This window comes from Pelophylax lessonae, assembly GCF_965119305.1.
Source record: "Pelophylax lessonae genome assembly, chromosome: 3".
NCBI classification, from domain to species: Eukaryota; Metazoa; Chordata; class Amphibia; order Anura; family Ranidae; genus Pelophylax; species Pelophylax lessonae.
In genome coordinates, this window is record NC_138770.1 from 318,585,267 (window position 1) to 318,598,409 (window position 13,143).

The 13,143-nt window shown below is 48.5% G+C and overlaps 1 protein-coding gene across 5 annotated transcripts in view; it reads right to left on the bottom strand.

Moving 5' to 3' along the window:
• EIF4G1 (eukaryotic translation initiation factor 4 gamma 1) overlaps positions 1-13,143 on the bottom strand; it is a 179,230-nt gene that overhangs the window by 8,702 nt on the left and 157,385 nt on the right. For all 5 annotated transcript variants that reach the window (XM_082249782.1, XM_082249780.1, XM_082249781.1 and 2 more), the window contains one exon: positions 7,573-7,713. In XM_082249782.1, coding sequence (XP_082105908.1) covers positions 7,573-7,713 — 141 coding nt within the window. The remainder of the gene's footprint in view (positions 1-7,572; positions 7,714-13,143) is intronic.

The window sequence follows — 13,143 nt, forward strand, 5'->3', positions numbered from 1 at the left end:
GAGTTGAACTGCAACAGCTTACAGCGCTGTCTTAGACAAACAGGAAGTCTTTTGGCTGGCTGCCCAGGAAGAAAGGAGGCGGCTCCGCCCCTCTGTACGCCTTCCGGCGCCTCCCCCAAGCTCCACGAGGTGTAGAATCACCTAAAACATGGCCGCCCCCATGCTGGAGACACGAGGCTACGCCAAAATGGCGGCTCGTGCGATCCAGCAAAAAAAATGGCGGCGGCCTGTGCTGACTAGCGGTGTGCTGCAGGCACACAACACTCTCTCTGCATGGGGATCTGGCGTGTTTGGCGGTACCGGCCCTGGCGGACCGCATGGCCGTTCGGGAGGCCTGCTATTAGCTGGAGATCTGACTTGGAAGGCAGTCTACATGTCCATGGCTTCTGACTGGTAGGTAGCTTATACTTAACCCATAAGATTCCCAGAATGCCACAGATTACATCTTTAAAACATGTATACAATAGATTGTTAGCTCCCAAACCAAGCCTCCTGGCTTTTGCACACATAAAATCACACTCAAAGTAGGAGGATTTGTGACATGTTATAGGATAGAAAGAAAAATGGATTTTTGTAAAATCTTACCGTAAAATCCTTTTCTCTTAGCTCATCGACAGACGTAGTCCTCGGTGATACACCACCTTCGGGTTATGTTACCTCCGCAGGAGCAGGACTAGACAGGAAATTAAAAAGCTCTGGCCACACCCTAGGGGCAGTCCCAGAGGGTATATCCTCTCTCTCTCTGCCTCAGCAAATCAGTTATGTGAAAAAGCAGTGCTTAGAGAATTTAACCCAACCCAACTCCAAAACAGAGGGGCGGGGACTACGTCTGTCGATGAGCTAAGAGAAAAGGATTTTACGGTAAGATTTTACAAAAATCCATTTTTCTCTAGCGCTCATCGACAGACGTAGTCCTCGGTGATACACCACCTTCGGGACGTCCCAGAGCAGTATCCCGACTGAGGGGTGGGAAAATGGAAATCAAATCCCAATCTAGAAGGCCCAACCGGTGCCAACTAGAAGTTTACAATGCTCATCCTTAATGATGAGACTCAACAAAAAAATTTTTCAAACAGAAAAAAACCGTCGAGGTAGACCACCGGTCTCCTCAAATTGCGGCCTGCAAAACCTTGCGGCCAAATGAGGCATCCGCCGATGCCGTCACATCAATTTTATAGAATTTAGTAAAGGTATGTACCGACGACCAAGTGGCCGCCTTACATACCTGGACCACTGACGCCTGATGGCGAAAGGCCCAGGAAGTACTGAGCGCTCGAGTGGAGTGCGCCCTAACAGGGAACGGAGGACTCTGACCCTTAATAGAATAAGCCTGTACCACCGTTTGTCTAATCCATTTGGCAATGGTCGCGGCAGATGCAGGCAAACCCTTTCTGGGGCCATCCGTGATCACAAAAAGTGAATCCGTCTTACGGAATGATTCCGTAGCTTTCAGGTATACCCTGATTGCCCGAACCACATCCAAGGAATGCAACGCATGTTCCCGATGATGCTTGGGCTGAGGACACAAGGAAGGTAGTACAATATCTTCATTCAGATGAAAATCTGAAACCACCTTAGGAAGAAAAGATGGCTTAGGATGAAGTACTACCTTATCCCTATGAATCACTAGGTATGGGGACTGGCATGATAATGCAGCCAGTTCTGACACCCTGCGAGCAGAAGTAATAGCCACCAAGAAGACCACCTTCTGGGATAAAGTAAGCAAGGGAATCTCCCTGATGTTTTCAAAGGGAGGTTTCTGTAGAACCGACAAAACCAAATTAAGATCCCAGGGCGGTAAGGGCGCGCGGACTGGAGGAGCCAGGTGCCGCACCCCCTGGATGAAATTCCGCACCAAGGATTTGGTAGCTAAAGGTTTCTGAAAGAAGATTGCTAATGCTGAAACTTGACCCTTGATGGTGCTCAAGGCTAGCTTCTGCTCAACCCCTTGTTGCAAAAAGGCCAATATTCGAGACACCGAATAGGTACGTGGAGGAAATCCTAAAGATTCGCACCACGCAATATAAGTCTTCCATGTGTGATAATAGACTTTGCTGGAAGTCGCTTTCCTTGCTTTAATAAGGGTAGGAATGACAGAAGTAGACAAACCTCTGTCCTTCAGTACTTGGGTCTCAATGGCCAGGCCATTAAAACCAGCGACTGTAAAGCACGATGGTAAATAGGTCCTTGAGACTACAGACACTCCCTGAGACGAAGTTCCCACGGAACGTCTGCGACTAACCTGTCCAAGTCGGCCAGGCCGGCTTGAAGAGGCCAGCCTAGAATTTCTAGGACCACTGGCGCTGATTGGATCTGAACCAGGCGTCCCTAGAGGTATCTGGCCCCGACCATCCGAGAAAGTCTGGTCGTTTTCTGTTCCCACACATTTATCAGATACCTGATAGTTATCAGGCAAGGTGATCTTTTCTGGTTGAACCTCAGGGACCGAAGTCACCCGACTAGAGGCTACTTGGCCTATCTGGTCAATCAGATCCGATTCCTGTGAGGTATCGGGACTAATCTTGGGAAAAGGTAAAGGAAAAGATCTATACAGGGAACGGTAACTACCGCTTCCTGTACTTAAATGTTGGAAGGGAAGAATCGCACCGGTAGTAGTGGTTGATGCTCGATCTAATGTCCTGAATACCGGTGAAAACGTCCCCCCACCCTGAAATTGGGTGGGGGCGCACCTTCAGGCTGTGTACTCCTTTACTTCGGGTTTGGCTGGGTTGGTCCTCTGCTTGTCCGACCAGCCCTTCTTGAACCCTCCTGGAGGAGTCTTGCCTTTCCCGGAAGTACCAGCCGGGCGTCCTTTATGGGCGGTAAAGAAAGGTCCTCGCTTGTTGCGAGGTTCCTTAGCTTTTGCAGCCTGTGGCAAAAAAGTACTCTTGCCCCCGGTGGCATCCTTAATGATTTCATCTAGGTTGGCTCCAAATAGACGATTCCCCTGAAAAGGGAGATTGGTCAAAGTCTTTTTGGAACCTAGGTCAGCTGACCAGCATTTTAACCACAGCACACGTCTGAGGATTACTGCTAACTTAGATGCATGCCCTAACAAGGGAGTAGTGTCCAAGGCTGCGTCACAGATAAACCGTAGCCCTTGTATGATCTGTTCTATCAAATCAGATGTCTCCTGGGGAATATCTTTTCCCCTAAGATCTTGGCGTACCATCTTCGCCCATTCTGTAAGTGTCTGGGAAACTAGACCAATAACAATTACTGGTCTAAATGCTGACCCTATCAGAGAAAAGATAGTGCGGGACTCCGCTTCTATCTTTCGATCCACCGGATCCTTAAAGGACGAAGTGTCCTCCACTGGAATAACCGTGGCTTTATTCAGCCTGGAAATAGGCGGATCCACGACTGGTGGTACCGTCCATTTCTTAATGATGGATTCCTCAAACGGATAGCGTCTAGCAATACGCTTGGAAATAGTAAAGGTACGTTTAGAATGTTCCCATTCTCCTTTAATCTGATTTCCAAAACATTTAGGTACAGGAAAAGCTTTCGCCGTCTTGATGGGCTTATTAGTCCCAAAAGGCCTCTCTGTTTCAGTTGCCTCTGCCGGTAAAGCCTCAAGTTTTAAGGTTTCTTGCACTGCCACAACTAGTGCGTCCACCAATGCTTCTTCCTGAATTATAGCAGGAGAAGAAGCGTCCTCCTCACTGTCTGAGGGGGCTTTACCTGGGATAGCAGCCCTTGCAGAGGAACCTGCAACTGCAGTGACCATCTCTGAATCAGAGTCAGAGGTGTCAGATAGTATAGGGGTAGGCGGGGGTCGCTTCCTTGACCCCCGTCCCTGACAGGCCGCCTCCACCCGAGCCACCATAGACTCCAAGATTGCTGTAAATGACTCTATACTCTGTACACCGGCGGGTCCCGAGGCCCCCTCGAGGGAAACAGGTGGGGGAATCTGTGTGGCAGGGTCCATAATAACTCCAGTTACTTCCTGGATGATATAATTCAAAGTAAAGAAAAAAACTTTTTCTTTTTTTTTTTTTTTTTTTTTTTTCGACCCTCAGCGCCACAAAAAACCCCTTAGTGTTACCTGCTAGGGATCCCTATCGATCGAGAGAGAGAGAGATAGACCCCCAGGCTCACCACTTGATGTTCAGAGTTGAACTGCAACAGCTTACAGCGCTGTCTTAGACAAACAGGAAGTCTTTTGGCTGGCTGCCCAGGAAGAAAGGAGGCGGCTCCGCCCCTCTGTACGCCTTCCGGCGCCTCCCCCAAGCTCCACGAGGTGTAGAATCACCTAAAACATGGCCGCCCCCATGCTGGAGACACGAGGCTACGCCAAAATGGCGGCTCGTGCGATCCAGCAAAAAAAATGGCGGCGGCCTGTGCTGACTAGCGGTGTGCTGCAGGCACACAACACTCTCTCTGCATGGGGATCTGGCGTGTTTGGCGGTACCGGCCCTGGCGGACCGCATGGCCGTTCGGGAGGCCTGCTATTAGCTGGAGATCTGACTTGGAAGGCAGTCTACATGTCCATGGCTTCTGACTGGTAGGTAGCTTATACTTAACCCATAAGATTCCCAGAATGCCACAGATTACATCTTTAAAACATGTATACAATAGATTGTTAGCTCCCAAACCAAGCCTCCTGGCTTTTGCACACATAAAATCACACTCAAAGTAGGAGGATTTGTGACATGTTATAGGATAGAAAGAAACTCTTTCTTACCATACAGAGAGGGGCCCGCGTTCACCACAAAACCCGTCAGGGAAAACAGGGGGAACATACTACTCACCATACCGGAACCAGGCGGGCACCAACTCCTGACAGTACCCCTCTCCACCGGGGCGGGAGGGCTGTCGACCGATACAGACGCCGTGACTCATGGTCTTAGGCGTTTCAGCGAGACGTTTAACTCGCGGGTTCAGTCCTTTAATGGGACTTTGTCGCGGCCGACTCAGCGTGGAGCTATGGCCTGCACGCGCTCGTAGGCTGAACTGGGGTGACCACCGGATCTCAACATCCAGCCCGTCGCCCAGTTCAGCTTTCTTGCTTGAAGATCTCACAGGAACACTGGAGAAAAAAAAAAAGCTGTCCAAAAATTCCTTTTAGAAAAAAAAATTTCTTGCCAGGACCTAAGATCCCAGCAAGGTATCTAGGTCCTTACTCCTCACTAGACAGAAAATAACTGATTTGCTGAGGCAGAGAGAGAGAGGATATACCCTCTGGGACTGCCCCTAGGGTGTGGCCAGAGCTTTTTAATTTCCTGTCTAGTCCTGCTCCTGCGGAGGTAACATAACCCGAAGGTGGTGTATCACCGAGGACTACGTCTGTCGATGAGCGCTAGAGAAACTCTTTCTTACCATACAGAGAGGGGCCCGCGTTCACCACAAAACCCGTCAGGGAAAACAGGGGGAACATACTACTCACCATACCGGAACCAGGCGGGCACCAACTCCTGACAGTACCCCTCTCCACCGGGGCGGGAGGGCTGTCGACCGATACAGACGCCGTGACTCATGGTCTTAGGCGTTTCAGCGAGACGTTTAACTCGCGGGTTCAGTCCTTTAATGGGACTTTGTCGCGGCCGACTCAGCGTGGAGCTATGGCCTGCACGCGCTCGTAGGCTGAACTGGGGTGACCACCGGATCTCAACATCCAGCCCGTCGCCCAGTTCAGCTTTCTTGCTTGAAGATCTCACAGGAACACTGGAGAAAAAAAAAAAAGCTGTCCAAAAATTCCTTTTAGAAAAAAATTTCTTGCCAGGACCTAAGATCCCAGCAAGGTATCTAGGTCCTTACTCCTCACTAGACAGAAAATAACTGATTTGCTGAGGCAGAGAGAGAGAGGATATACCCTCTGGGACTGCCCCTAGGGTGTGGCCAGAGCTTTTTAATTTCCTGTCTAGTCCTGCTCCTGCGGAGGTAACATAACCCGAAGGTGGTGTATCACCGAGGACTACGTCTGTCGATGAGCGCTAGAGAAATTCCATTTAAGATGAAAAAATTGCCAGGATCAGAGATCCCAAGCAAGGAACTACGTCCTTACTCCTAACTAGGCAGAGAAAACTGAGTGCCTATAGCTGAGAGTGGGTGTATACCCCCTGGGACTGCCCATAGGCATAGTCAAGCTTTTTCTGCCTAGTGTCCTACTCCTGTAGGGGACAGTATACCCAAAGGTTAAGAAGAATCAGGAACTGTGTGTCAATGATTTAAAGAGAAATGATCATTAAAGAGGAATTAAGCTTTTATCTAAGTTTTACCTATAGGTAAGCCTGTATTAAGGCTTACCTATGGGTAGTGTAAATGTCTCCAAACATGCACAATTTAGGATATATACTGTCCTAGTAGTCAGTTACGTCACTGGCGCATACGCTCTGAAGGAATGGCTGCCCGTGACGTTTATTGAGCAGTGTGGCATGACTGGCGGCTCCTGGGCGCATGCCCGGAAGTGACGTCATCACGGCTCTGTGAACCCGGAAGACTGGGTATAGATGGATGCCGTGTCCAGCGATGGCATTGCATCCCTGAAACGCTTCGCTTTTAGGCAAGTTTAACAATGTGCTAGTATGCGATGCATACTAGCACATTATACCTTTGCCTTGCAGGGAAGGGAAAAAAAATTAAAAAATGCAGCGGTTTACAATCGCTTTAAAGGCCAATTCCATGTTTTAGTGACCTTTACCTAGTTCAATTGGACCCAGCTGGCCCAAACAAACTATTTCCCTCACAAACACATGCAGCTGTTAAGAATTGTATGTAGCCTCAGCTACATACAGTATACAAGCACTGTGTTCCAGCAGTGGGACAGGGACTTACTGTCCTCCTCCCGAAACAAAATGGAGTTTGGCTGACCACTGTTCAGCCATTCGCAGGAAGCTTTGCACTTTCTACATAAAAACTCTGGTTGGCCGAGAGCGCGACATTCACAAGCCTCTCCACCTCAGCCACTCATAGGAAGTCTTGTATTCATGCAGAAAATACAAACCTTCCTATGAAAGGCTGAGCTGCACTCAGCCGATTCCATTTTGCTCCAGGAGCAGGAAGGGAAGTACCAGTCGTGCTGCCAGGACACAGCTCTCGATACTTTAGCAAAGGCTACATACAGTTCATACAGCGCTGACAGCTGCAGCAGGTTAGTGAGAAAATGGTTGGTTAGGACCAGCTTAGTACAAACTTAACTAAAAATAGGACAACAGTATACCAAAAGTTTTAAGTTGGTTTATTATTTTAATATAAAAATATCAAACATTTTAATACACATGTACATAAATTTTGCTAAAATTCTAGCTTTTAGATGTTCAACTTTAAAGCAGGTTTAGGGTTTCTAATCAGGTCGTGGGCACACAGAGAAGTATATGTTGTCTAAATGCAGCTACACTGATCGCACCTAAACTCACTCAAATGCTCAGTGTGAATTTCACTTAAAATTATGACCAGTAAAAAAATCAACATATACTTCTATGCATTTAGAAACTTTGTCTAAACACATTTAGTCAAAGGTTTGGCAGGGACAATGTGAATGAGGCCTAACATACTATACATATGCATGCAGACATACAATCGCTATTGCTAATGATTGTATAGCTAGAACAGAATCAGATTAACACTTACTTGGAGGCTGATCTAGTTTAACAACTAGTGCTTGTAGAGAATATAATGCCTGCAACTCCTTTGCTTCACTATTTAGGTATTTATGAAGTAACTTGGCTCTGTTGTGAATAACATTAACATCAACTCTATAGGGATTTTCAACTGTAGGGGGGAGAAAAAAAATGCATTAGGTAAATGTTTAAACTTAAAAGAAATGTATGGTTGTGCTAACACACACATTATATATATATATATATATATATATATATATATATATATATACATATACATATACATATACATACATATATATATATATATATATATATATATATATATATATATATATATACACATACATACATATACACACACACAAAACATACGCTTGATGTAAATCCTATGAGAGTAAAAGCGGCTGTAAATCTCCGTCATGAAATCTGAGCAAATCAGTGTTTACTCATCTCTCTCCAAAGCTCTAAGGCTTCATGCACACTGGGCTTAAAAAAAAAAATCCATATGGCCTGGATGAAAGTAAGAATCAATGCATGCATTGGGAAATATATAGCCAAAGCCAAGACTTGGCCTTTCAATGTGCTCAAAGCCAACCGCTGTTCAACTTCTTTCTGCAGAAATCCTAGCTAAAGAAAACAAGCGAGGATGCACCTTCAGAGATTCACACCATGAGATGTATACGACTTCTACGTATGATGATAAATCTTCCTGGAAGACTACTTTCTAGCATTCAGGAGCATAGGAATCTTGGAGTCAGAAAGACCCCTATCCCTCAACACCTGGCTTTCAGCAGCCATACCGTTAAAGCCAGCGACTGTAAAGCAGGATGGAAGATCGAGCCTTGAGACAGCATCTTCCCTGAGAGGAATTCTGCAAGGAGTATCGGTGATGAGCCTTATTAGGCCATCGTACCAAGACCGGGGAGAGCAGCAGTCCAGAGCCACCAGAATGACCAGAATGCATTCCACCTCTATCCTGCGCAGAAGCTACGGCAGAAGTTTTAATGGTGGGAAATGCATAAATCAGCCAATACTGACCCCAAGGAGCCACTAGTGCGTCTGACGTTGGCCAGCGGATCTCGAGACCTGGCTGCGAACCTCTGCACCTCCTTGATGAAGTGAGATGCAAACAGATTGACCTCGGGAGTCCCCCACTGAACACACACACAGGAGATGAACACCTCCGGGTGCAGGGATAACTCCCCTTGATCCAACACCTGGTAATCCACCTGCCAGTTTTCCACACCCGGAATGTGTACAGCAGAGAGGGCTGGAACAAAGCTTTCCGCCCAGGCCAGAATCTCGGCCACCTCCTTGGCTGCCAAGACACTCTTGGTGCCCCCTGGTGTTTGATGTAAGCCACAGCCGTGGCGTTGTCTGATTGCATCCGAACTGGACAATCTTGCAGACGAGTTGTCCAATGACGCAGACATTGGCTCCACAAATTTATCGGAAGTCTTGACTCTCCCATTGTCCAGGTACCCTGGGCAGAGAACTTCCCAAGCACCCGCCCCACAGGCTGGCGTCTGTGGTAACTACTGTCCAAAACAACGGAAGGAAGGACTTGCCCTGGCACAGAGCTATAAACTGAATCCACCACAACAGAGCAGACTTCGTTTTGTGGCTCACCAAATCACAGAATCCAAGGACTTTGGATTCTTGTTCCACTTGATCAGAATCTCCCTTTGCAACAGTCTTGTGTGGAACTGAGCAAAAGGACCACTTCAAAGGGCGATACCATCAGAGACCCAAGGCCCGCATGCAAACTCGCAGAGAGGATAGATTGTTGTCCAGCAACAACCGAATCTCCCCCCGCAACTTTTGTAACTTGTCCGGGGGAGAAAAACCTTCGCCAAGGCGGAATCCAGAGTCAAACCCAGACACTCCAGTCTCAGGACAGGAGTCAGCGCGGATTTCTTGAAATTGATGTTCCAAATGAACTCTTGTAGAGTCCTGACAATGATCTCCAAATCCCCCAACAAGGCTGAGTGAGAGTCCGCTCTCAATAGGAGATCGTCCAGGTATCCTATTACTGCAATCCCCGCTGGCGTTACAATGCCAATATCGGAACTAGAACCTTGGTAAACACTCTGGGAGCGGAGGCGAGACCAAAGGGTAACGCCACAAATTGATAATGTTCCTCTGCTACTGCAAAGCGAAGAAACCGCCGGAGTCCAGCGTAAATAGGGATGTGTAGATATGCGTCCTTGATATCTATGGAGGCTAAGAACTCTCCCTGATGGAGACACCACTACTGTGCAGATAGATTCCATCCGAAACCTGTGTATTCGCACAAAGCGATTCAGAGCCTTGAGATAGAGAATGGGATGCACCTTGCCCTCCTGTCTGGGCACTAGGGCTGCCACGACTCGTCGACTACAAAAAATAGTCGACGTGCGGAAAATGCGTCGACGCGTCAACGCGTGACGTCACACGCCCCCGGCCGGCCGCCGCGCCGCTTGAAGCATTGCCGGCCGGGTGAAATTCCCCCGCCGGGCTCCGTCGGAGACGAGAGGTGAGCGCTGACCGTCTCCAGCACCCCTGTACTGCCACAGCTTCTGCCGCAACACACATTCGCCATCCTCCCCCGATCACCCAGCTACTTAGACATGTCACATTTGCGGCGCTACACCGGCTTGTAATGGTCTGTACTAGGTGGGAGGGCTAACTGGGGGGGGTCTGCACTGGAAGGGGGGCTTACTAAGTGGTCTGTACAGTACAGACCACTTAGTAAGCCCCCCTCCCAGTGCAGACCCCTCAGTAAGCCCTTCCACCCAGTACAGACCCCTTAGTAAGCCCCCCTCCCAGTGCAGACCCCTCAGTAAGCCCTGTACTAGGTGGGAGGGCTTACTGAGGGGTCTGCACTGGGAGGGGGGCTTACTAAGGGGTCTGTACTGGGTGGGAGGGCTTACTGGGGTGTCTGTACTGGGAGGGGGGGCTTATTAAGGGGTCTGTACTAGGTTGGAGGGCTTACTGAGGGGTCTGTACTAGTGTACTGGGAGGGGGGCTTACTAAGTGGTCTGTACAGTACAGACCACTTAGTAAGCCCCCCTTCCAGTACAGACCCCTCAGTAAGCCCTCCCACCTAGTACAGACCCCTTAGTAAGCCCCCCCTCCCAGTGCAGACCCCTCAGTAAGCCCTCCCACCCAGTACATACTGTACTAGGTGGGAGGGCTTACTGAGGGGTCTGCACTGGGAGGGGGGCTTACTAAGTGGTCTGTACTGGGTGGGAGGGCTTACTGAGGGGTCTGTACTGGGAGGGGGGTTTAGTAAGTGGTCTGTACTAGGTGGGAGGGCTTACTGAGGGGTCTGTACTGGGGGGGGGGCTTAGTAAGTGGTATGTACTAGATGGGAGGGCTTACTGAGGGGTCTGTACTGGGAGGGGGGCTTACTAAGTGGTCTGTACTGGGTGGGAGGGCTTACTGTGGGGGTCTGTACTGGGAGGTGGGCTTACTGAGGGGTCTGTAGTGGGAGGGGGGCTTACTGAGGGGTCTGTATTAATTACAGGAATAATTAGCTAATCAAAAAAACACTAAATTAAGCAAAAAAACAAATTTAAATAATCGTTAGATTAGTCGACTAATCGTAAAAATAATCGATAGATTAGTCGACAGACAAATTAATCGTTAGTTGCAGCCCTACTGGGCACTGTGAATAGGTTTGAATAAAACCCATGAAACCGTTCCCGAGATGGAACCGGTACAATCACTCCTTGCGACAGCAAATCTTGTACCGCCCCATGCAGGTCCCGTAACTGGACTGGGGATAATTGAAGATTGGACGGGAAGAACCTGTCTAACAGATGAGACTGGAATTCGATCTTGTACCCTGATCGGATCAGTTTGTGAACCCACTTGTCCTGAAAGAAACAAAGACTCCCGCCCTCACCCCAGAACCGGATGAGGGTGCCCCTTCATGCAGCTAAGGACTTGTCGGCAGGCCCAGATTTTCCAGACTTAGTCTTTCCCGACCATGGCTTCTTGGGATCCCCAGAAGATCGGAACAATTTTTCTTTTTCTCTTGCCACCCAGAGGCACAAAAAAAAAAAAAAAAAAAAAAAAAAAGACGTTCATGAGCATTAAAAGAAAGGCCCCCGCCTAGGACGTGGCGCCTTACTTTTAGAAAATTAGGGCAGATTAGTGCTCTTACCCCACTGTGATACCTTTGATCAACTCCTCCAGAGAGGATCCAAACAGCCTCTCCCCTTTAAACGGAAGATCAGCCACAGCCTTTTTTGAGGCCTGGTCAGCCGACCAGCATTTCAGCCATACCCAGTGCCTAATCGCAATCCCCACTGCTGACAGGAGTCCTGGCCACTAAGAGCTGAATCCAGGGATGTTTCACTCATTAATACCAGAGCTTGAGCCAACTGGTCTAGTAATTACAGCACTGCAGCGAGGAGCCGTGCAGTTTCCAAGTCACGTTCACCCTTTCAGCAGCAGTCTGCACTACCAAAACATCCACAAAGGCAGTCTTTAACCTGTGACCTGCCACCATGTGTAAATGGCGGGACAACGATTCCAACCGTCTATCCTTGTGATCCGAAAAAGTTGGCGATTCTTCCACCGGTACCAGAGTCGCCTTATTCAACCTGGCCATCGGAGAATCTACTTTTGGTGGAACATTTCCCCTTTTGGACACCGCCTCCGCAAAGGTGTCCAATAGGCGTGCAAAACGCTTAGGCACCACCATGTGCTTAATGCGTCTCCATTGTTCATCTACAATGGAGTGAAACATTTCTGGGCAAGGAAAACCTTTCCGACTTAGGGGATTTGCGGGAGCCAAAAAGACACCTGTGCACCTGACATTGTAGGTTCATCAGCCATTTCTAGAGTTTCCCGCACAGAAACTATCAGAGCTTCCACCAATGCGTGTTCCCGCACTACGGTTGATGGGGACAGGTCCTCTTTACCGTCAGAATGCAAAGACAGACCCCTCAAGGTGGTCTACATCTGCGGCGACCATATCTATCTCAGAGTCCGAAGACCATGCTGATGTAGGTGAGGCGGAGGGCGTTTGCGGCTGGCAGCACCAGAAATGACCAAATCTACCTTGGACATCAAATTTTGCAAAACAAACTGCAATCTCTGGCTGAGACTGGGAACCGGAAGGTCCCACAATCGCTTCCAGGGGGTCTGCAGGTGAATTATCCTTGGACTGCAAGTTATGTAATAAATTTTTTTTAGGGTACTGTCCCTTTAAGACCACGAAAAACGCGTTCCCCCTGCTAACACTGCGTGCTCTCAATCCCTTATAATTATGTAATAGCTGAGCAGATGAGGAAAAACCTCAGGAAAAAATGTTACCAGACCACAAGAAACTGCCAGCACGATCAGCGTATGATACTGACTGAACAGGAAGAGAAAACTGCCTCCATCTGTAAAAAGCCATGCCGCAAACCTGTCCAGCCCATGGACCTAAAAAACATTGGCCATTCTCAGTGGGGAATTATATAAAATGGCTGCCCAGGCAATCTTAATGGGATCATAGAAATCATAAAACCACAGCAAAATGGCGGCCCCCACGCCGCACGATGCGATCTCCAGGACCCCCAAAAGGTATCCCAGAACAATAGGC